General features: G+C 30.3%; 2 protein-coding genes and 1 non-coding gene across 3 annotated transcripts in view; 2 read left to right on the top strand and 1 right to left on the bottom strand.

Moving 5' to 3' along the window:
• Positions 1-996, top strand: part of Cbp53E (Calbindin 53E) — a 45023-nt gene extending 44027 nt beyond the window's left edge. The window contains exon 11 of the mRNA XM_067286582.1: positions 20-996. Coding sequence (XP_067142683.1) covers positions 20-166 — 147 coding nt within the window. The 3' untranslated portion in view covers positions 167-996. The remainder of the gene's footprint in view (positions 1-19) is intronic.
• A 10799-nt stretch (positions 997-11795) lies between these two features.
• Positions 11796-11867, bottom strand: TRNAP-CGG (transfer RNA proline (anticodon CGG)). Its single transcript has one exon. It is a non-coding gene; the product is annotated as a tRNA-Pro (tRNA).
• Positions 11868-15007: 3140 nt separating this feature from the next.
• On the top strand, positions 15008-18803 carry LOC136988674 (transmembrane protein 70 homolog, mitochondrial). The gene is made up of 2 exons (XM_067286592.1): positions 15008-15180; positions 18031-18803. The coding sequence occupies exons 1-2, from the start codon at positions 15067-15069 to the stop codon at positions 18571-18573; spliced, it is 657 nt and encodes a 218-aa protein (XP_067142693.1). The 5' UTR covers positions 15008-15066; the 3' UTR covers positions 18574-18803.
• Positions 18804-26262: the final 7459 nt, after the last annotated feature.

Here is a 26262-nt window from a genome sequence, read left to right as displayed (position 1 = left end):
ATTGATCGCATCTTTTTAGGATTATGACGCTCAAGACTTGGAAGATTTCCAAGATGCTATTTTACGAGGTTGTGATTTCAACCGAGATGGAAAAATCAACAAGAAAGAACTGACCATGATCCTCTTGGCACTTGCCAAACACTCTCAAGATGATGAAACTAAGTAATGGAAGATGAAGTGAAACGAATGAGAGTGATCGGACATTGTTAAAAGCAAAGCTACAAACCGAACACACACAAACACACAAAATCAGCATTAAGGTAATTTTAAAAAAAGGTTTAAAAAAAGATAAAACAATGCTTCTCTCTCTCTGGCTGTCGTCAACGTATTTTGCTCAAGTTATTAGAGCGATATATTCAACTTATCGAGGTCAGGTAGAGGGATCAGTCACGTCGCCAAAATGTCTTAAATATAAATATTATATTACGATAAATATAAATAATATATTAATATAAAACGTATATATATATATAAAATATATAAATATATATAAATATGATATATATATATATAAAAATATAAGAAAATATATCGGTGTTATCTTCATCTTTCTCTAATCCACGAAAATATAGTTTGTTTTTTTCCAACTCTTTCTCTCTCATCTTACTACTATGAAATCTCAGCAGTTAATGTTTTGCTATTGCTGTTTCTAGCCGGTTAAAATACGCTCAAACAACGAGTTATGCCCAAAATATAAGCGGGAGGGGAGATGTTTAACGCTTCCAAAATGCCGAATTGTATAATTGATCCGAAGTTGCTCATTCTCCTGACCATTAGGTCTTTGCCATTTATGTCCTCTACTTCTTTTTTACCTTCTATCGAAAAAGAAAAAGTCTTTTCTTGTTTCACTGTGATATAAATTAGCCTTAGAAAATAAAGCAAAAAAAGTGCTTTCTATGTTCAATGGTTTCTGTTTGATTGTTCAAAAAAAATAATGGGGAAAGAAGAATAAAATAAAATAAAAAAAGCCATAATAAAAGTCTTTTGAAAGGTGGATATTTGTGTTTGATTTATTTATATTTATATATATTTCTTTTTAAAATAGTGTAAGGCCTATACAATTATCAAACTTTCCATTAGATCAGTCTGTTTCTGTGGCTAGAAGAATCATTAATGAAAAAGTTCTTGATGGATTGATTACTTCTCCATCATGGTTTATCGAAGAAGATTAATATCCCTTTATGTCATGTGGAACAAGTCAACAAGATCGATTTTTCGTAAAGTTTGCTATCCAAATGGTTTTTAAAACTTGAGTGCAAACAATGATATGTCGAATATACAAAATAACAAATGTTTGGATCTAGTAAATAAAGATTTATAGATTTGTAATGTAATAGTATACGATAGATAGGGATATGCACTTGGAATAATTCACTAGTTGGAAAATTAAACGGTAACGTACACTCTTTGTTATTAACTGTTCATCTTATTACATTTAAATGACATCAAAATAATTGTAAATTAATTACATATTCTAATTGTTACGTTTATATTAATATTGTTTAATATGAATTTCGAAGTAATTTATTAATATAAAATATGAAAAATAAATAAAGAATTAACAGTTGATTGTTAATGAATATTCGATAATTATATTTTTCCAATTTTTCTTAATGATAAAAAACATTCCCTTTGACTGTTTTACACGCAGTAAACCTTGTATAATTTAATGAAACAATATCTGAAACATGTGTTGTAGTAGAAAACAACAAGATGTTCCACACTGTTTTTGTCATTCATAGGATTTGTGACACATTTATTAAATTTTGCTTTAGTCACACTACCAAACACACAAAGTCTTCATCGATTTTGAAGAATGATCAATATTAGACAATATGTTGTCTATACTTTCTTAATATTGGACAAAATCAATACAATACCACAACGAAAAAGTATGGTTTCTTGAAATTTAATCTACAGTTAAGACTCAGTACTTTCAACGAAATCCAATTCTGTACGATAATTTAAAAAAAAATCCTTATAAATATTAATAAACTGATGGCTTATTTTATTCTATTTTTAATACAATTAAATGTGCTTCTTCGTATACGGGAGATTAAAAAATGTATTTTTAATTAAATAAATACAAATTAATGATGCAAATAGGAAGTAAACGAAGTGTGAAAGGATAAATGAAGAATGTAATATTAATAACAATTATAATAATACTGGAAAAGAAACAAAGTTTATTCAACATTCTTTATTTAATTATTTTAATCATTTGTCTTTCATTAATCAAATTTGCTGATGTATAAATTTACAAATTAAAAAAAAAACTAAATAAATCTTCATACATGTATGGATTATTGAAATTTTTAACTATTTTAGGTTGTCACTCGCTGTTCAAGTTTATTTGTTACTTTCTCTTCATTTATCTGTGTTAGAAGTTTTGTTAACTGTATTTATAAATAATGCAACGGGATACTTTTAATGAAAATCATTTACAGAATTGGATTCTTTGTTATTGATAACGTTCAAGTCAACTTGTTTCATCTGTAAAACAGTAGCGGAATAACATTAGTTGTCAGTGACAGTATAAATTACAAATTTATACTTCTGATACACACTGTACTCGAGATATCAGAAAGTTTAGCATCCAGCCAAACTGATGTTTTATTTAAATCTTCACGTCTCTAACAAAGGAAAGCAGACATTTATCTATAACTGATAATATATAATTTACATTAAAAAAGCTTTGCCTTGTTTATGTCGTGTAAGACTTTTTCAATCGATTTCCTCAATGGCCATAACAGAGACGTCACACTATTTATCTAAAATTAATAAAATTCTAAAGACACTTTCTTAATATTTGAAAGTTACTTGATTAAAACTTTAAATGATTAACTACATCAGCTAACAGTTTAGATTGATCGTTTCTATCAGAATTGTTTTTTCTTTTCATCCACGTGTTCTCTATTTTCTTTGTGTAAAGAATTTTAAATTGAAGCTTTAAAGTTAAATAAGTCATAATATTATAGAGTAATACTTTATCATCCAGAATAAGGTGTATAGGATCATATACACACTACAGATGTCAATCATAAGTCTAACAACGAAAATCTTCCAGTTTTGCAAAGAATTTATGTAAGCATCTTTAATACAAGTAAGAAAATGGAAGAATTTCTCATTTTTATGCTGAAACGTTGAAAGAATTATAAAATTTTTTGAAAGTTAATTTAAATAAAATATTTATGAAGTTACAAACACGATTTTCTTCTACAATTCCTCTTTGAGATTTTCTGGAAAAAAAGTAATTAAAAATTTTAAAATATTTTTTAAAGTATAAACTAATTAAATTATAACATACTTATTAAAAATATATAATAAAACTTATAAAAACACGAGATTAAAGCACAGAAGTAGGCATTTTTTGAATTACGAGATTAAAGCACAGAAGTAGGCATGGGAAAATCACCATTCAATTATAACAATGCAAATTATATTGTTTTATGTATTTTTCTTGTAATTATCACGTATTTTATTTATTTATTTATTGGAATTATAATGTATAAAAATTTAGTTTTATAGTTTAAAAATTTTAAATAGTAAGAAAAAATTCATTTTAAAATGTTTATTAGCGAGAAGTTTAGATTAACAAACGAGAAATGAAACTATTATGAAGAAAATATAGTGATTTTTTCGAATTTTAATTCCATATTTTTTATTATTAAAAAAATTACATAAATAACAATAATTTTATATTTATTCAAAACGTCAATTTCAATATAAAATACAGAAATTAGGTGATATGGAAAAAAAGGCAATGAAATATATTTAAATTTAATGGAAAATTTAATAGAAAAACACGAAGAATATTGATTTATTCAAAACCGAATTCGAACTTAATGAATAAACCTTTTAGTAATTTAAATTTGTTTCTTTATACAGCATCTGTTGTTGTACATCATCTCATTTAATTAGCGTATGGTTCTCTAGTATAATAATTATGCAATGAAATATATATATATATATATATTTATGTAGGCCTAGTTATATAATTACTAATAAAGATATTAACTTTATTAAATTTTCAATTATTCTATATTTAAATCATCGTCAATAAATTAATGAATGATTTAAATTTTGGAGAACCATACTGTACTGCATACATAATAATGTTACATATGATCCATACAGTAAATCATGCTTTCTTGTAGATAAATAAAACGAATTAAAAAGTTAATGATCTTATTCTAACAATGTTAATGATGTCGTGATGACACTATCATCGACATTTTCATTAATCAAAATTTTTTTTTTTCTACGTAATTATACGCATATATTATATGTAGAGCATACAAAGTTAATCAATACATTTCGTCTCTTTTACTAACTCTTTGCAAAGTGTATTCATCTGTCATTTTGTAACTGTGAAGATACTAGGAAGCAAAATCGAGATAACCGTAGTAACTAATTCAATAGACGAAAGTGTTATCTGATCGCACCAACTAAGGAAATGTAATAAACTTTTATCTTTTTTTCCCCCTATCAACATCTTTGTAGATCAAATAAATGTTTCTAGATTACCCTAAATGAAAGAATAAAAATAGAATATTCTTAATAAATAATCCTAATTAGTTTGTAGTTACTGATTAATATTATAGTAGGCCATTAAAAGTGCAATGTAGAATTTTAGCAAAAGTTATTATCTGTTAAGCCATATTGATAATAGCTATAGCAGAGGGGAAGTATAGCGATCGATCGAAATATGACCCCCCAAGATTTTTATATTTTTGGACTCGAGGGACCTTGAAACGTCGAGAAATGCAAAAGACATGTATGGATGTTAGTGCGTGTGTGTGTGTGTGGCACAATTTTGTTTACCCTCTTTGAAGCTTAATAATTCCTGTGCCTTCTGCCAAAAATTTCTGAAATTTTTCAGGGAGGTTTGTGTATTAAAGAAAAATGTTTTAGAAAATTTTCAGGAAAATCCGACCATTGGTTCGAGAGATATACAGTAAAAGGAATGAGGTCATATCAAAAATTTCCGAATTATTAATATTTTTTACTCCAAGCTTTTAGTTTACCAAAAAATAAATGTATTCGTTTCAATTTTTTTCGTAAATCCCACGTTTCAATACAATATTAACGTTTTTTTTGCTATTTTTTTCAATAACATCTCATTAGATGGCGCCACACATAATTTTAACTTTGAGCCATAGTCACAGTGTCTTAAAACTTATTTTTAAACCAAAATTCAATAAAATTACTCCTTTTAAGCTATTATATTATTATTTAAGTTTTATATTCCAGTATAATTGAAAATTATCGGACTTTTTAATTTTCTGTTCGAGTGCTGGGAAAGTCGGGCAAGAGCCCTTGTTTTAAATGATTTTATTCTATTAAGCAGCAAAATTCGAATTATTTTTATTGTTACAATATAAATTTCATCTTAAGTTAATAAATTAATTACGCTCTTTACTCGGTTTTAGTAGGTTCCATAAACTTAGATGAATTCTCAATCGTTAATACGTTTTATTTACTTTTTGTTCTTTGGTTTGTGGACCTCTTGATTTTACCTATCGTGGATTAGTCCATGCCCACAAAAGGAAAACCTGGTGATTAAAGACAGGACTTAACATATCCGTGGATATGTTGGGCTGTGGATTTTTGACCATCCAGATTCGATCCTGGGTCTCTCAGACAGGTCGATTGATGCCTTACTACCTTACTGCCTCGATCGTTCGTTACCGACGACAGTTTTAAGCTACAACGAAAATTTTCAAGAATTCTTAAAATTTCTTATTAATAGTAATATTGTAATACTGCATTCGATAATGTTTTTGTGCAGTAAAATTACTGTTCATGGGACCCCAGGCAAATCTGTATTAGGAAGCCCCGTGTACAGTGTTGACTTCAAATATTTTTCTTTGGGGGAGTTTTTGGGGAAACTCCCTATATCTTCGATTTTTTAACGTAATCACTGGCAAGTTCTGCACTGCGCCAGTGCACCCTCCACCTATGCCACACCATCAATCTAGGGTTCCCAAATTTAAATTTCGATATTCTTACTACAATTGCCCTTTTTGCCCATAGAATAACGCGCTACTGATTCCAAGTAGCTTAAATTTCATCAAAATCCGATGTGGCAGTTCAATGTTATCTGTGCAATGCCATGGGAACAGATTTACAGAATTTAAAGCACGTAAAACAAGTACTTAAAATATTGACGCTAGAAACACACTACAAAAAATCAGAAAAACTAGTAAATAGCGTGATTTAAAATAATTGTGTTCATTGTAAATGTATGAATGTCAAATTTATACAAGTTTACAATTCTTATCTTAACACGTGTTGGCTTTTCTGCAATATATCTTATTTAAATCACATTTTTTTTTTGTATTTTAACTAACGCTATTAATTTACATCTACAATATAGTAAGATTTAAACATTAAAAAATAAAATAAAATGAAGATGTTATAACATTATAATTCCTATTTTATGGGAACTTCTTTAAAATAATAACTTAATTTTATTAGACACTGAATAAATGTAGATAACGAATGTCCTTTAAGAAAGCCAGACAGTAAATTGGGATTCCGATATGCCATAGTTTAAATATATTATACAAGTATCATTAAGGTCACTGCGGATTTATAAAGAATCTATTGCGTATAATGGCCTAGAAATACGTTTAAGATGTCATAGATAAAGCGATAGATCTATAATAGACGTTTGATTGATCTTTCCTTTTTAGATTGAAAAGACATTAAGCAAACTGCTAAAAATTACACAATCTCAAGTTTATAATTAGTCTAGATTTAAAATATATAGAATAATGTTCTTAATTAATGCGAAATATATATATTTAGACTAATTTTTCTGATTGTATTGAATATCTTAACATTAAATGTATACTTTTACAAATATTTAAATCTATTAAAACATTTGTTTTATCGTACCATTAATTTTCGAGAATTGAAGCTGTCGTTAACTGCTCCGTTAATTGATGAAATGATATTATTAGAAGTATATTTATCAACAATATTGCTACTGACATTGCTAACGTAATAACAGTAACGATATGTGTTTAATAATATCAATAGCCTGACAGATATTTCACAGAATAGCATAAGTTATTTATTATATCTTTTACGTAACAGAAATATTAATACACAATATCTACGTGTAATATTCACATTCTTCCACGATAGATTTATTCTATATATTCGGAGTTTGGAGAACGGTCGCGTGGAGATTAAAGGGATGCTTGAGTCCTGAGATTGAAAGCTCCCAAGTTCCTGTATTTTAATATTTATATATATTCCGTGCGGATTAACTACTACCTGATTTCTTAGACAAGGTTTTAGTAAGTATCCTTAAGGGTAAATATGCTTACTAAATGGCACGAGGACTCAAAAAAGTTTGCCATCTCTGACCTATTTGAAGTAATACGAATGAGGGCCAGTTGGCTAAGTTTCTCATCGCTTACTGTTGAAGGCAAAGTACTAAATTGTCAAATAATAGCTATAATTTAGATTATTATTATTATTCAATGCCGTGTTATAAGAGCTGAAAGTATGTATTATTCATTATTAAATCATTTACGTTTCAAATTTTATAGTAAAAATTGGAATAGAATATTAAAAAGAAGCTGACAAGAGCTTTTGTTGGACTTTTCTGGCACTTGAACAAGAGGTTAAAGAGATTAAGAAGTTTGATAATTTTCAATTATATCACGATATAAAATTTAGATAATAATAATAATAAAATGTTAAAAGGAGTAATTTTGTTAAATTATAAGAAATTTTTCTATTTAAAAAACGTTAAGATACCAGATCAAAGTCAAAATTGTGTGTGATGTCATCTGTTATGAGATTTTATTTTAATATAATTTTATTATTTTTAATTGCTATAAAAAAGCAAAAGGCTTATTTTTGAGAGCAGGGATGAGTTTTTTTTTTAATTTTATTTTAATGCCAAAAACCAATAAAATTTCCATTAAATTGAATCGTATTCGAGACACATAACCCCCGCTCCCTCGGTCTTTAACTATCAAAATTTAATAACATCAATGTCTCAATTGAGCAACAACAGTTTAAAAATTTTAGGTTCATCTAGTCCTGAGTTGTAATGCAAAATAGATACCAAAACACAGAATTTTGTAAGGGATTTTTTCAATTTTTGGGATTATGAAGTGTCTAAACGTCGAAAAATGAAAAAAGGAGTCAAAATTTGAGCTATTACCAATGTATGATGAATTTTTCCATGACTACAATCACATGCTGAAATAAAAAGTACTTTCAGATTCACAGTGTTATAAAAAGGGTGTTAAGAGAGATTAAAAGGAGGCAAAAAGATGTTCCAAATTCATTTCCTAGAATAAAAAAAAGGTATAAGGGTAGATTCATTCAAAGAAACTACCGTATAAGTTAAACAATACGAGAAAAAGGAAGTGAGTGAGGAATACAAAAATAAAAAAAAAGCATTCGGTAAATATAGTGATACACGCCGCACTGAGTAAAAAAAAAAAAAAAAAAAAAACCTTAGTAAACAGCCGTTTACAAACAAAGACCTGGAATTTTTGAGAGTTTGCGACTCTGTAGGAAGATGTTAAGCGTGCATAGGAATGGAAGTCATGCAGAACATCCTCTATGAATATGGAGGTAAAGATTTGGCAAATCTCTGTTTTCACATTGTATTCGACATCTAGAAGCCAAAAAGTCAGTCACGATAATAACACGAGAAGTCGATAATATCTCAGAGATGGTGGAGTTTCTGAGAAATTACCAACTTCGCATGAGTTAAAGTTCAAGATAATTTCCTTGTTATAGATCTTTTATATGTATTTAACATTTGTTTGAAAAAGATATTAATCTTTTTCTGTATAATTATTTTATCAGACGTACTTCTATATAAGAAATGTATATATATATATTTATAAACAAAGAGTTTCTTTTCTGTTCTTGGAGCACTAAAGGAATGAAAGGATGTTTATTGCACTCTAGAATAGATTTATTACTATATTTTTTACATTATAAGATACATTTTTGTACCTAAAATATATCTGAAAAGCTTATATTTTAAATGTTTAACTTTAATTTAACAATTAATTTTTTAAATCAGTGAAGTGAGATTTTATTGCACATTAATTAGCATTTTATGTATTCAAGTATACAAATCTAGCATCTTCATATTTTAACAACATTGTTTTAAGTATAGGCAATTGAAAATATTAAACGATTATTGTTAATATTAGTCTTTTAATAACACAACAATTATCCTATTTCGTAGTAATATTAATGATGTTTCCAGCATGTCAAGTTATTGATTTATTAAAATTAAACTTTAATAAACTACTGTATATAACTGTACATAATTATAAATTATTTTAAACTGATCATTCTGTCGGCATTTATAAACTTACAGGATGATATTTGAATATTAATTATAGTTCTATAATATTTAAATTATTTGATATACGCGCCAAAATCAAAGGAATAAATATTAGTACAGCATAGGGTAATTCAGAGAGTTAAAAATCAATACTGGAGATTTATGACTGATCTTAATTAATCATCTGTACAAAATATATTTAATGATTTATGTAATTAATCTTTAGACTTTAACAAACTTAAATTTTTTAATTATTTTTGCGTGTCAAGCAGAAGAAACTGATCTCAATCATCAACATTAAGATATTTTAGGGCATGTATTTAAATATATTTTCTTATTAAAGAAAAAAGACTAATATATATTTTACTATTTGTAAATGATTATTAGATAGAAAACCTTTTATATATAAATTTTGCACTATTATAAGTTTCGCAAATGCTTAATTTAAGTTAGATCTATTAATGGAACTGATATTAAACGTCGTATATATATTGTATAACTTATTACGTCGGTTCTAATTATAGCTCTATATATAAGTATTTTATGTTAAAATAAATTTATAAGCATTCGATAAATGTAATTGTTAATGAAATATTAATTAATCTAAATCCAATCTGTTAAAGTCATTCGTATTATTCGTATTATAGAACTTAAGAAAATGTATTAAACTATAATGTATGGAAAATATGCTATATATGTGGTGTCTGTGGATGGCTGAGCTGAGCGTTAAGAGGCGTATGTAGAACTCAGTTTAAGAAAACACGAAGAACTTCTTATAACATATAAGAACGCACACTTTAATATAATACAGAGGACGTTACAACACAAAGAACACTAACAAATCGTCTTGAGGCGGACACGTCGTAGCTTCTTCCTTTCCTACTCTTACCGTCGTCTTCTTTTCGCCTCGGGGGAGAAGAATGCGCTTAAGCTTCGTCTTCGTCTTTTCCCGCGTGCGCCAGAATGGGTGCGCACGACATTCGGCTTGACCATGTCGCTAGCGCGGGGGACGGGCACCACATATATATATATACGTATTATTCCTAACTTTGCATAGGAAGAATTTTGGATTATATTATAAAATGTCAAAATTATTAATACATGTATTGTAGGTTTTCTTATCAAATGTTGCTACGTTGAGTGGTTATAGAACACTACGAAACATTCTTTTATTTTTAATTCAAAAATAAAAGGATAAAAAATACAAAAAAATAAAAATACATTTACGTTTGAAAAAAAATAATAATAAAATAATAACAAAGTAAATAGAGTAAACTTTAATTAATTTTCATTCATGCATTGTTTATGACTTAGTCAATATTTGAACTCCTGTCCTAGTTCATTATTTTATACTGTTTAAAAAATTGGCAAGAGTATATTAATAATTATTATATAAAATTATCTATCATTTTGACAATGATAACATTAATTTAAATCAGCTTACTTATATTAGAACAGTGCAAATATAGATTAAATAGTATAATAAAACAATTAACAATTATTTACAAAGAATGTAGTAATAAATAAAACGTTATTATTTAAACTCATTTAATTACTTTCTTTCATTGTAGGGTAGCTGTATTCTTATAAGTTTTAATTCTATAATTCTTTATTATCAGGTGTAGTATTTTAAACAGCCATTTTAAACAAATATCCATTGGTTTAACAACGTACAATTTATTAATCAATTTTCTCTACATTAAAAAATAGAAGAGAAAATTGATTAATAAATTGTACGTTGTTAAACAAATTGGATATTTGTTTGGGTGTTTGAAATACTACACCCGATAATAAAGGATTATAAAGTTAAAACTCATTTAATTACACTCATACGATGATGTTTATAATTTAAGTTAAACATTCTTTCGAATTACTTCTTCGACTGAAGACGATAGATTAATCCATCTCGGATTTTGTTCGTATTATTACACAAAATTTTTATCAATACTTTAATAAAAAGTTTAAAAATATTTTTAACTCTATAATTACTCAAGAGAAAAACAAGTCTGCTTCCAGCTAACGCTTCGTATAGTTTTATTATCGTTTTTTACTGTTTTCGAGATTAGAATTGATGCTAAATATTTTCTAAAGATACTAATGGCAATAAAGTACTTCATTAATTATTCTAGTAAAGTTAATAATTTATAAATTAGACATTCCTTGACACCAATCAGATTACACTTTTGATACGTAGAGCGCGAATATTACCATTGTTTCGATCTACATGCAAATTTCTGTAAGTACTGTAATTCTAAGAAATTGATATTCTACTCGTATTTAACCACATCATCCATTGTATAATATATGTACTAAACTTATCCAAAAGGAAACGGATTAAAAAGTATTGATATAAACGAAGGAGAAAATGAGAATAAACGGACTTTCCAGAGACTAATTTTTTCGCGAGAAAATACTGCACAGACATCAAGGTATATTAAAGAAAGAATAAAAGTAAAATGGGCTCGTCCGGGAATTGAACCCGGGACCTCTCACACCCGAAGCGAGAATCATACCTCTAGACCAACGAGCCACGAGTGAAACTTTTAACAAATTTCTATTTTCTATTAATCGTTTCCATAACTCCATATATTCTTGCACTTCTTTGACAAAAAAACTATAACCTAAAATTAAGGATATTAAGGGTGATAACAATTAATCTTTCTGGGAGATAGAAAGTAAGAATTGTACCACTGTAAAGGCACATGACTTTGATTTAAGGTTTCAAAAAATCAAAAAGTAAAAACTGTGGATAAAATAATAGCGTCAAAAAATTGATATCAATGGGGTGATACCACGAATTACCGCACCAGGTGACAGTATGGCCAGTTGGCAGTCGCCTCTGCACCGAGTATTTGAATGAACAAGGAATAAAGAAAATCACATATACATTATGAAATATTATTTATTAATAGATATAGTTACAAGTATGCGTATGTATAATAAAGTTGAAGTATATTTAATGAGAAATCTGTTGTGTTTATGTTCAAATAGTTTCTTAATATTAGGTTCATATTCTGTATTCATTAGTTTAATGCAGCGTTTCTCAAAGTTGGCGATAACGCCCCCTTGTGGGCGGTGTGTAAATCTAGGGGGCGCTGGAGGCAGGGTACTGAACGGTGACCAAAGGCAAAAGTTGGGGTCACTGACAGCCGTTCCCTTCCCTCTGTTAAATGGATAAGAGGAAACATTGCGTTTAATGGTTTCCAGATGTTGAGAACAATGTACGGTAAGGGCACAAAGTGTGAAATTCTTTCTCACACAAGAGAAAATGAGTTAGGGGGCGTTGGGTATAACTTTACGGACAAAGGGGGCGGTGGATCGAAAAAGTTTGAGAATCACTGTTTTAATGCATTTCGCAGTTAATTCATTTCCAAGTTTATTTCTATCGGTAGATTTTACCAAATTCATTGAAGAAAACAATTTTTCACACGAATATGTGGACCCAAACATCGTTAAAAGAGCATCAGCAAGTTTCTTCATTGACATAAAATTATTTGGTAAAGAATCCCATAAGTTTAATATAATATTTTCAATTTTTAATGTGGGGTCATTATTATCTTCACTACTTTCAGACATTTTCCTTCTACTTCGGAAATCAAGTTTTTAATTTATTTTTCCATACTACGCTGCTTTGAAATTCAACTAATTCCATTTTTAAATCATGGATACTTGGCCACATAAATTCGGTTAACTCCATTGTTTCGAATTCACTTTTGTATGGATATAAAATAAAGTGAAATGTATTTTCCAAACTTTTAAATTGATTAAATCTCTCCTCAAAGGCTTGTTTTATTTCCTGTGTAATCATTAAATATTTTTAAATTGCATTTACATCATTGCAACCATTTACATAATCTAAAGCAATTGAATACGTTTTTGCATAATTTAAGTCGTTATGTATTTGCAAAATAAAAATTTCTTTCTAATTCTATTACTCGATCTTTAATTGTATTGCGACTTATTGGTAACTCATTCATACGCTTTATAATCAAGTCTTTTTCTTTAAAATCTGCAAACAAAGTAGCACTGCGTTCTAAAACCACTTGTTTTACAAACTCTCCTTCTGAAAAGAGGTTTCTCGTGGCCAGCAATGCAATGGGCAACTTGAAAACTACCAGCTGTAATGTTATTTTTGGAATCAAGAAAGTTTTAAAAACACTGGTTTGTGAATGATTTTTTTTTCTTTTGTAAAAAAGCCATTTAACACTAAATCAAATTTAGCATATATAGGCATGTTCCGATGCCACTGAATATTAGTTCAGTTGAAATTTCAAAAAATTATGAAACATTTCCAGACAATAAGAATACCCAAAACATAGTCGAATGTTTTATAAAAAAGTACAAGTTTTTGCAAAATACGTAGGATCCATAAATACAATAGTAGCACGGCATTATTTCTATTGAAATCGATGACAATTTTTTACTGCGTTATTGTATGATACTGACAATGACAATACCACGTACGCAATTTTATGAATGAAAGAACTATTGAAAGGCTAGAAGCAGGCCAGTAGCTGATGCGTGGGTCGAGGACTCTGAATGTGCCGTAAAGTATTGATCCAAGTTTTAGGCAAGATTTCAAAAAACAGGTGTTGGACGTCAGCCGTAAAGTGGATACCAAATAGTACGACAAACTGCTACAAAAGATGAATGAATCTCAAACACTGTGTAGTAGTGATAACAGAGACTTATTACTCTGCTATCAGCAGTGTAATAAGTCTCTATCATCTCTACTATCTGAAGTCTACAGAAGACTTCGGATGAGTAGTCATTTTGTCAGATGCTCATTACGTTGCGTTCCATTGACACCTGTGCACAGAAAGACCCATTTAAAACGGCATCAAAAACATTGGATTTTGAACGACTAAAACAGTCTGTTTACCGAAGTATCTAGATACAGTCTATAAAATGATTCTCGTTGAATTAGAATCTGAAGAGAGTAGGGACCCGATACGATCCAATGAACATCGTGACAAAAGCCAGTTACAGGTGATAATATCATGGTTAGGTATAATGGCTACAGTGACTAGTGACCGGATGGCCGAGCGATTAAAATGCCAGCTTCACTCTGATGGACTGGGAATCGAATCCGGACAGGTCGAAAATTCTCAGGTATTTTACGGGATGGTTCGTCCCAGATATTTCGGGTCGTGTTCCTCATTTTGGGTTTGACCGAAGCCGCTTGAATGAACCGATGAACTCGATTAAAAAAGAAATACTTCTATCTCGTCTATCCTAATGAAGTAGAAAGTAATTATACCAAATTTACGACCAGATCTATGCATTTGCTGAGAGAATATTTTTAATGACATTTTCAGCCTACTCCTATAGGCCATCGTCAGTTTCTAAAAACGGTTTTAAGAAACATAATGGCCTATAGGAATAGGTGAAAATGTTAGTTATTAAAAATATTCTTTCAGCAAATATATAGATCTGGTCGTAAATTTGTAATTTATCTCTGCTAACCACATGTCCGAACAGTAATTATACTTGTAAAATTTGACATATTGAAATAACAAAATAACGTTATAAAATTTATAAAATTATTTTATAATAACTTAACGTTTGTTTTGATTTAATATATTATATTATTCTGTTAAAAATTTTCGATTTTAATTTTTTTTAATTTTTAATTTGAAAATTGTAATTTACTTTCATCCCCAGAGGGCGTATTTACATCATGGCGGCGCCCAATTATAATGTTTGATTCTCTATAGAACTCGTCGAAGATGTCATTTCGACTGCTGTTAGCTGTAAGACGACCTTTAATTAAGACTTTAAATGGAAACTGCTGTATCTTTCGTCAGATTTCTACTAAAAAATTGCAATCCTTGCCTGTTCAAGTTAGTATTTACTTATCTAATTAATTTACTTCAAATAAAATTTAAATTTCTTATTTTATGGTTAATGTTATATTTATTCATTTATTGTAGTCAGAATAGAGTAAACAAATAAACTTCTCTTTCAAACCATTCTTCAAAGTCACATCAAAAATGACATGAAAATATCTAATATAAACCCATTCACAAATTTAGGTTAATGATACCTATGGTAGCGAAGTCGGCGACGGGGAAATTTTTTCTACCCTACATTCTATAATAAGAATACTAAAAAATACAAATAAAAAAATAGGATAACTTACTTTGTTACTGAGCTTTTCCCCTTTTTCCACGTTTCCCGTCGACTGAACTTGACTCTCCAGTACGTAACGAGGCTCTTTTTTTCCCTTTCGTTTTAACACTTTTTCTTTCTTTTTTCCACCTTTGTCTTATGTTTTCTTTTGCTTTTTTGTCTTTCTTGCTGACATTAGGTGCGGGAGCAGCTGGAATAGTTTCTGGTTCTTTTCAACTAGGTATTTTTCTGTGACCGGGATGTATTCGACCAGTCTATGCCTGCTTTTTTAGAAATACCCGAGGAAATTGCCGAATTACTCGAATTACACCCTAAACTGATATAGTGCCATATGAACGTCAAAAGATTTGCCCGTGAGATATTGCCACATTTCCCTTTGAACGTTTTTTCGAAAGCTGAACTATTCCGCCAGCATTTTCAGCAATGCATCACGCATGATTTCCAGTTGCTGTGATTTTGCATGTTTGGCCACATTTCTGGCAAACCTCCTCGGTGTGTCGGAGGCCCAGTTTTATGGAAAATTTCGGTTCGCCATCAATTCTTTCGTCTAATCCTAGTTCAGAAGACTCTGCTTCGATTAACTGATAAAAACGTCACCCAGTATACTCTTTCCAAAATTTGTCCAATTCTAAATTGCAATTCGACATGACTAACTTGTGAAATATCTATCCAAAAATTGCAAAAATCGCTTAGCCAATTTTTCAATAAATAAATTCCAATTGCTTAAATTCGCAAGGAAAATTATTAATATTATTAATTACCTTATAACAGAAAAGTTCCAAAAGTATCCAAATGTCGAAATAATCTTTTTGCACAATACAACACGCATACTCCACTTTTGGAAAAATAAAATTTGCATAATTGCCGATCAATCATGTCAAAGCGCCTGTCGTTCGAGATTATCGGAGGAGTTTGAATCACCTCCGATAATCTCGTGACTCCGTTTCGAGGTTACAGGGAACATGCCCACGTCGAATGTAGGGTAGAAAAAATTTACCTGTCACTGTAGAATGTAGAGAAAAAGAATTTTCCCACCACAGTCTAGAATTTCCCCATCGCCGACTTCGCTACCATAGGTAACATTAACCCGAATTTATAATCAACAGTTCATAACACCTTTTCTTGAAAATTGCCTTGCAGATTAATAAATTCAGTGGACTCTTATTATAATCATAATAGTAATAAATGGAATTACAATTAGTGGAAATTCTGATTCTGACACTAAAGAGACATGCTAAAACAATTAAATAGTATATACTATTTAATTGTTTTAGCATGTCTCTTTAGTTTGACTGAATTACAATTCATAAATCTGTTTTCTGTCTGCTGCTTTTTGCAGTATTGTACAAGGCTTTAACAACAATTATGGTATAATTGAAATAAAAAATGCCAGTAGTAAAAACTACTGTACTAATGAACAAGTAACAATTAAAACAATGGCAAGATGTTTAAAACGCTGGTTAAAAATGATTTTGCATTCGGTCAGGCATTGAGGGTAATAGACAACTTAAGAATACTTATTTATCTTAATATGTAAATATTGTATATTTTTTAAATTCTATTTGCATCTATCCTTTCACCTATTCTTTATTCGGCTGTTTTAATTGATCATAGATTCTTTTGTACTGATCACTCATACTCAGAAATATTAGTAATTGGGCTGCAATTTGAAAAAATTGTAGACCTATGAATTCCTCGTTGTCCATGCATCTGTCTTTCCTTAATCTCGAGAACAGAGTTAGATGGTTGAAAGACAAGACCAGCTATAGAATAGAAACCTTAGGGGCCCGATTAACTATGTATGAACTTCCAATGCAAACCGGAAGGCATGTTATTTCAGTTCAAAAATTTTTCCCTGAAAGATGTTAGATGAATGATTGGCATAACTCTATTGTTAAAGGAAAAGTATGATGTACAGGGACAAGCCACTACTAATTTGAAGTGGAGAGCATATATTTTAAATTAAATAAATTAAAAATATGATTGTCACAATGCTAAGCTGCAATTTTTAATGTCACAATAAATAATACTGTTAAGAATTTGTTTTATGACCACCTGGTGAACATGAAACTTTCTTGTCCTAGGTAAAGTCCAGGTACCCCCCAGGTCATTAGTAATCATTGCACCTTACTTTGTATTTATCAAAATTTGTAAAATTTGCTATGTTTTTGTCATTGTTTAGCCACAATAGAATGCCTATTATCCAAGATAATGTGGACTGATGCTACCTTGGATAACCAAAAAGTCAGATAAAACAGACTGCCAAGGCTATTTCAAATTAAAAATTACTAATATAAAACATTTATATGGTATCTATCACTTTTAACCTTTTTTTTATGCTTTGGCGAATTTAATCATATATATGAACAACAATTTTTTACCTCATTTATTATATAGCCACACACAAAATACTTTTAAGAATAAAAAATGTGTATTATTATAGTTACATTTTAATATGAATGATTTATTCCCATTCAAGTTAAAATGATAAAAGATAACAGCAACAGTTGTTGTATTAAACTTTTATAATGTATTTTTTTTTAAAATTTTTATTTGTTTAGGTTTCATCTTTATTTGTCCGTCAGTGTTCAAGCAATGATAAAAAAGAGGATCCGCCAGCTGAAAGTCTTGTCTATAAAGGAGATTTGAAGCTTCAAATAGTGGCAGTGAAAGCTCTCTCTCTAATATCCAGCTTAGCAGGATTGGCAGCCCAACCTCTTCTTTGGTATAAAATGTTGGAAAGTAATATATACATTACTATAGCTTTTGGTACGTTCTCAGTATTTTTTATATTGTGTACACCAATATTTCTTCATATTTTGACCAGACGATATGTTCTACAGTTGACCTTTAATCCAGAAACTGGAAACTTTTCTGCCACCACACTTACTTTGTTTCTAAGGAAAAAAGTAACTGTTTTCACAGCAAATGATGTGATGATACCCAAGGCAGGTTTGATGACTACTTTCATAGCCAAAAAACAACCAATGTTTATTGACCCCAATCAAATTAAGAACATGAAACTTTTTAAGCATTTAATGGGTTATGATAAACCCATAGATCTGTTTTTAGAAACTTCTGATAAGGAAAAAGTTGAGAAATAAATTCATTGTTTTATTCTGGAAGTTGAAGTAAATTCATCTTTTAAGTATCGAAGCCTGATGCAGTAGTTGTAAATTATCTTTTTATTGATATTGTATATAGATTAGGAGAAAATTTTCAGTAAATTTTGTATCGGCTACTGAATTGCTTAAAAATTATTTAAAAAGTGTTTTGATAAAAATGATCAAAAATTAAAATTAAAATGTGGCAATAAAATTAGAAAGAAAATCGATTACTTGAAGTTTCTGTGGTGATGATTTTTCTTTTTCATTAACAACAACTTGTTTTTAATAAGTTCATTTATTTATTAGAGACAATAGGTTCAGTTTAGTTTTAGAGTTCACAGTTTAAGTGAAACTTGTAAGAATTCATTATTACACATTTATTTCTATTATAGCAGAATGTATATCTGGCAGATCATTTGGTAATACTAGTCTATCAGGTTGATGAATGTTCTGTATTATAAATAATTATAGGACAACATAGAATCTATCTTTCTTTAAATCTTTCACTATAAATTATTTCATTATAAAATAAAAATTACCTTCTTAATATTTCACTGTACAGTTTATACATAAATTTTTCTTCTTAGTCTTCATAAGTTTTGTAAGCTCTTTTCTTTCTGCATAATTTGATGCCAGATATTGTGGTCCCTCTAGTTTTTCTTTTCTCTCAGCCCTTCAACACTAACATTATTGAATCATTTTCTCTGAGATGTTTACCTGAGTCTCTTCTGCTTATCAGTTCTATTTTTGGTATTTTGGATTTTTTGCTCTGATCCTTCTGTACACTTTCAGCACAATATTGAATATTATTTGTGATGTATTCTCCTGCTTGAGTTCAGTGTGTACCCAAAATGTAGACAATTTACTCTAACATTTTTGTGTCCCTTCTACACCAATCTTAAACATCATAACTTTTCCAGTATTGTATGTAATATCCTCTAAGTCGAACTTTATGTGCCTGTGAAGTCTCTGGTCACTCTAAAAAATCCAGTTAGAACTGATCAAATATCTTTACTTTTTCTTTTCAGAAAAACATGATGATTACACTTCAATCCAAAATGCATATTATCCTTTTTTGGTGTTAGTGTAATTTGGGAGGAAAAAATACACCTAATTTAGATGACAATAGTAGACGATAAAATTATTACAATTTTGCAGGTCTTGGTTTCAATTCTTCTATAATCACAGAATTATTTGCAATATTATACAATCCACAACAATTAAAATATTACTACATCTCAATAGGTGAACAATGTAATGAAAACAGACAGCTATAAAATTACAATACTTAATGAACTGTTATAAGATTACAATAATGCATGAAGAACTATTATAAAATGTATTTTTAGAAAATATTAAAAATAAACACATGGCTGATGTTATTTTACATTTAAATATAAATTGTAAAAATACAGAGCATTCACAAAAAAACCTTTGTCTTTGCTTTTTCTGTCCGTCGTTGCAGAAAAAGCAAAGACAAAGGTTATTTTTGTGAATGCTCTGTATTTTAACAATTTATATTTATTAAAAATAAAAAATATTGTTTATCTATTGAGATATAGTAATATTTTAATTGTTGTGGAATACTGCTAATAATTTGTGATTATAAAAGAATTAAAACTGAGACTTGCAAAATTGTAATGTCCAATAATTTTACCATCCAATGTTACCTACATTAGTATAATTTGAGAGGAAAAATACAGTGTGTGATCAGTTAATGAACTGTTCAGACTAAGAACAAATCGGATAACAAACACTTTCGTGAAAGATTTTTATGTTTGGACAACGAATACCTCCCAAACACAAGAAGAAGCAACGTAAAATAATGAATACCGATTGGTGTTCCTTTGTCTTCAGGCAACAATTTGAAACTTTTCAGAGTGCATGAGACGTCGACATTGATGCTCAGCCTGGTATATACTGATTGGATAGTATTCCTCCAAACTTTGAAACTCTCCCTTGTAATTCCAGCCTTTTATTTTTCTCACAGAAACAATTTTTTATAGTATTTGTGAGACTGTTGGGCGGGCACTCATTAAGTTTTGTGTCAGTTTTTATTTTCAAAAGGTGAGAGTATAATAGCAAAGGTAGAGAGTGGGCAGAAGATGTCAGATGTTGCTGGGCAGTATTGCTTGAACAGGTCTACAGTAGGCTGCAGTTCAATCTTATCTAAGAAAAATACTGTGTAATCAAGAAGGCTCAAGCAGCTAAAGTAGTAACAAAAATTATATCTGAGAAATAAAGAACATTGAAGAGCTCATAATGAAACCTGAAACTGATCTGACAACAGAAGAATGCCAAAAACTCTTGAATGAACACCACCAAGAAACTCGGCCAGATATGTTTTTTTCTGAAAAAGGATTAATGCCAACATCTGCTATTAAAGATCTTTTGAAGAAGTGGGAGGATGTCAGAACAACAGTCTTAGAATGGCCCCAGCTATCTGAGAGAAATATATAACTTGTGTTTGAAGTTTGGAGTATTCCCAAAATCATGGAAGATAGCAAAACTAGTAATAATCCCAAAAGGCGACAAATTAGATAGAGGTCTGGCCAAAAGCTACAGACCCTTAAGTCTACTACCTATGCTGGGGAAGGTGTTGGACTTCCTTGTCAGCAGCAGGATAACCCAACATATAGAGGAAAATGGTTTTCTTAGCCCTAAACAATATGGGTTTCTCCCTGATAGATCAGCGGAAGATGTTATAAGGAAAGTAATTGAAAAAGTTAAGGAAACGTTGGACATACAAAAGTACTGTTGCGGAATAAGCTTGGATATAAAAGGGGCCTTTGACCATGCATGGTGGCCCCTTATCTTTCACACCCTAAGAAGAGCTGGATGCCCAAAGAATATTTACGAAATAGTAAAGGACTACCTTAATGAAAGAATGATAATTCATCAGGCTAGTGGCACTATCATTAAAAGGACATTGAACAGAGGGTGTCCACAGGGATCAAATTCAGGACCACTGTTCTGGAACATTGCTTATGATAATTTTCTAAAGACAGACAAGGGAGAAGGTGTTACTGAATATGCGTATGCAGATGATACCATAGTATTATTTGGTGCTAACTCACGCAGAGAAATCGATAGCAAAAGCAGACAAATTCTACAGCTGATCTCTGATAGGGGTAAGCAGCTAAAGCTATATTTCACCCCATAAAAACAAGAGCAATTATATTCACGAAGGAAACAGCTCCTGATTTATATAAACGTACACCAACCATTAAAATGGAAGGCCACAGCATCAAAGTAGAGAAAGAAATAAACTATCTAGGGGTGGTGCTGGACCACCACCTATCATGGCTTCCACATGCCTTGGAAATAAGAACAAAGTGTACAAACTTGTTTAATGCACTAGCAAGAGTAGCTAGAACCAAATGGGGACTCAATTCTGAGGCCATTACTACCATCTATGAGGGAGCATTTACACCAAAAATGACTTATGCAGCAGGAGCCTGGTATGAGGCCACAAACAAAGGTAGCATAATAAGAAAGATGAGAAGTGCACAACGATCAGCACTCCTACGAATGACGACATCGGACCACATCTACAGAGGCGCTTATGGTGGTGGCGGGAATGCCACCCATTGACCTGGTTCTCAAAGAGAGGGCCAGAACCTACATGTGCAGGAGAGGTCTACCAGTAAAAATAGGAGACCAAATCATAAAAGAAACAGAATACGAGACCAAACCAACGGCAACAATGTTGCCTAAACCTTACAATCGGAAACCGATAAAAAATAATAGAGGAAGAGGAGAGAGAGAGAGATATATACAGATGGGTCAAAGATGGAAAACACTGTGGGAGTGGCCTTCATAGTGAAAAAGGACAATCTCCTGATTGTCCTTTTTCACCATGAAGAGTACACCATGAATACACCATGAACAGTACAGGCTGGCCGACCATTGCTCGGTATATCAAGCAGAACTTTATGCAATAATGCAGGCAGTCCGGTGGGGTATCTCCGCCCAACTGGGTGGCTCCATAACTATATATACTGATAGCCGTAGCACTATACAAACGTTTCAACAATATATAGATTCTAATAGAATGGTAATGGAAACTAAGAAATTAATTGCAGGACATAATTTGAATATTAAAATAAAATGGGTTAAGGCTCACATAGGAATTGAGGGAAATGAAATGGCAGATGCCCTGGCCAAAGAGGCCACACAATTGACTAATATCTCATACAACAAAATGCCGATTTCACATGTCAAGAAACTGCTTCGGCAGGACACTATCACGGAATGGCAAGATCAATGGAGTTACTCCGAAAAAGGGAGACACACCTTTTGGTTGCTCCCAAACATAGAAGAGAGGGTCAAAGATCTCAAGTGGCTCCAACTGGATCATTTCTATACCCAACTTTTGACAAATCATTGCAATACAAAGGACTACCTAAAGAGAATTGGAAAACGACAAGACACTACCTGCAGCTGTGGGGAGAGTGACCACACATTAGAGCATCTCTTAAATGAGTGTATGAGTTATGAAAGAGAGAGGCTGCAGCTGAGGTTGCTGATGACTGAAATAACAAACAAATCTAACACTGACACTTACCAACTAATATGGACTAGAGAAATCCTACAAGAAATGAGAACCTTCACACGCAGTATTTTGTCGTGAGGGAGGGAGCGAGTTGCTCCCTATGCGACAAAGAGTCGCAAATTGTAAAGGCAAAGAAGCCTATGTACATATTGTTTCCATGTAATTTCCATAATAGATATGTATTAATGACTGAAAGTACTCAAAGTAAGTTGAATAAAGTAAATGTCTCCCTTGTGGTGCTGTAAGCAGGACAAGGGTGACTCTGATCCCCGAAAGGGGAAATGATGACCATCCAATGAAAAAAAAAAGTCTTAGAATGGCATCCAAACCAGGTTGAGGTTAATAGGCTTAGGGATCTCTACAATTACAATGCTATTAATGACTTCTGAAAAATCCTGAAGAAGAGAGAAAAGCAATCAATATTAGACAGATTCTTTAACTTTCACAAGTGGAAAAAACATGACTAATAAAAATGCAAGACTGTGTGTATATATGTATTTTTATTATTACATATAAATAAACGTAGTAAGAAAGTATATATTTTTTTATATTTGGGAGTCTCTAGAACAGATTAATCAAATTCCCATAAAAATCCATGGTAAATTGATAATTGGTTAACGAACAAAGTCTTGGAAAGGATTGTTCGTTAACTGATCACCCACTGTGCTTAACACTGAAGCATAATTAACAATCCCTCTTCAATCTGAAATGCATATATCATCTTTTTCTGAAAAGAGAAAGTAAAGATATTTGATCAGTTGTAAATGGATTTTTTGAGTGACCAGAGAGACCTTGCAGGCGCACAGAGTTTGGCTTATAAGGATATTACTCCTTAATATTGTGGTTCCCCATAAAGATGTTTTCAAGTGTTGCTTATTCCAATATATTCCAAAGACTTGATCTAGGTTTACTGTCATATGCTTTTTTGAAATATGCAGATTAAAATATGCAGATGTGCAAATTTGTGATGTTATATATATAACATCACAAATAAACACAAGTGCTTTTTGACTTTGTCAGTCCATCCTTGAGAATTAAGGATTTACTTCTAAATTGCCCTAAAACTCCTCAAACAAATTAGAACCACAAACTTTGCATGTTCTTAATTTCAAAAAAATATTCTAAAGTCTTAAAGTTCCAGAACATTTCAGAATTCCAGTAGCCAACTATTTAATATAAACATAGATTCTCTGCTGCCATTTTAGCAATTTAAAATCCACAATACTTACAAACCAAATTCTTATTAACATTGACACAGATTTGAAACATCCATCAACCTATTAGATTATCTAAAAAAACTTAGTCCAAAATATCACGAGCACTCAAAAATCCAATTTCCTGCCCTCTGTCCTATTGGCTCCAATTCCCTTTTTCTTCTAATCAGGAATATCTTGGTCATTGGGAGACTCTCTTTACTATTAATAACCTCTTCCTCTAAACTGCATCACTTATATTTTCTCCTTTCATCATAACAATAATTTTGGCTTCTTCCCAAATTACTTTCACTTCCTCATTCCTTCTTTATTTAATGTTACTTTTCTAGCCTTCAGATCTCAGGGATGCTCATCCATTCTAGATTTGAGTTCTTGTAATTGCTCCCACATAAACCTTCTTCTTCTCTTTTTCAATTATCAGAGTTATATAATGCTCTGTAAAACTGCCATGCTTTTCCTTGCAAAGTAAAAAGTTTAAAATAAGCTTAGTTATTCAGTTTGAAAACAATATTTACATAATTACTGCACCACTACATGAAATTCTATATATTTAAAATAAAGTGTGAGAGATATTTAATACTTTCTTGTTTATTGGAGTCTCTAATGAAGCCAGTTTTCTTTTAAAAGATGGACAAGTCTCATCATTTGCAGTTTTAAATGATATGATAATGAATAAACTTCATTAAAAAAGACTGTGCATTTTTTACCTATTATTGTCTTTTTTAAGAAAGTTTTATTCTTCAAACCATTGTAACTGTTACTTCTGTGGTTGTGTTAAAAGATACTATTTACAAAAATATACATTTTTGAGTCTATTTTTTTTTTTGTGTTGATGTGATCTGATACATATCAGTTTTTTGAAATTTCAAAAAACTATTTGAATTTTTTAAACAATTTTTCTTTTTAATGATTATTCTATTAATTGCTTCATGTTAATAAAAGGACAAATTAAGAAATCCTAAAATATCATGACAGAAATAAAAAAGAAAACCAGTAATACTTCTGTCTCTTTTTCCATTTCTCTTTTTCTTCATTTATTTCTTTCTTTTTAAAAGAATTTTTATAACTTTTGTAATTATTAAGAGAAAGACCTATTAAACTGTTATAATTATCAGTAAAGTTATGGTTTCAGAGCATCTTTAATAGTCAAAAAGGCTCTGTTTAACTCTTGACGTCCTCAAATGATCTCTAACATTTTATTCTAAAAACAATCTCACAAAATATAAGGCCAAGTTTTTGATTAAAAAGTGACATTTTCCTCAAAAACTGGTGAATGGTAACAAGTGAAAAAAGTGACTCATATACATATATGAAAGTACCAAAGTGGTGAATTTTGGTGCTAATGGCTTTTATGGAGACATTACTATACCAGATTTGATTGCATTTAGACTGATAAATCTCTCTCTAGACAGCATTGAAAAAGTGGTGCATTAATTTTGATCAAGAAAATTTAGAAAAGATTAAATGTTGTTAGAAATATTTTTCTCTGATAAAAATTTACCACTTGTAAATAATTTTGTTCAGCAAAAGCTTATTAAAACATTTCAATAAAAAAAAAATTTGATTTCTTACAAAATAAAAGTTAAATTCATTAGCTGGAATAGTTTCAAATAATCATTTAGATTAGAACAATGATGTGGATGAACAAATTAATGAAATTATACTAAAAACGATTAATGCAACAACAAGGTTTAATTTATTTTTCTGAACAAAAGAAATAATAACAACATACCTAGAGAAAGTTCTATTAAAATAAGATAAAAAATTACAACAACAAAAAATGTTTCCATTATTGAATCTATAAAAATTTGAAAATACATTTGTTAATTATTAATAATTAACAATGTGATTTTTATAACAGTAACATTTATAGACTTTAAATAACTTCAATACACTATTTTCAATTGACATATACCA

Source organism: Centruroides vittatus, unplaced genomic scaffold (genome assembly GCF_030686945.1).
Source record: "Centruroides vittatus isolate TY-2023 unplaced genomic scaffold, ASM3068694v2 scaffold_373, whole genome shotgun sequence".
Classification (NCBI taxonomy): Eukaryota; Metazoa; Arthropoda; class Arachnida; order Scorpiones; family Buthidae; genus Centruroides; species Centruroides vittatus.
Note: the sequence above shows the minus strand (reverse complement) of the source record. Positions and strands in the feature narration are given on the sequence as shown.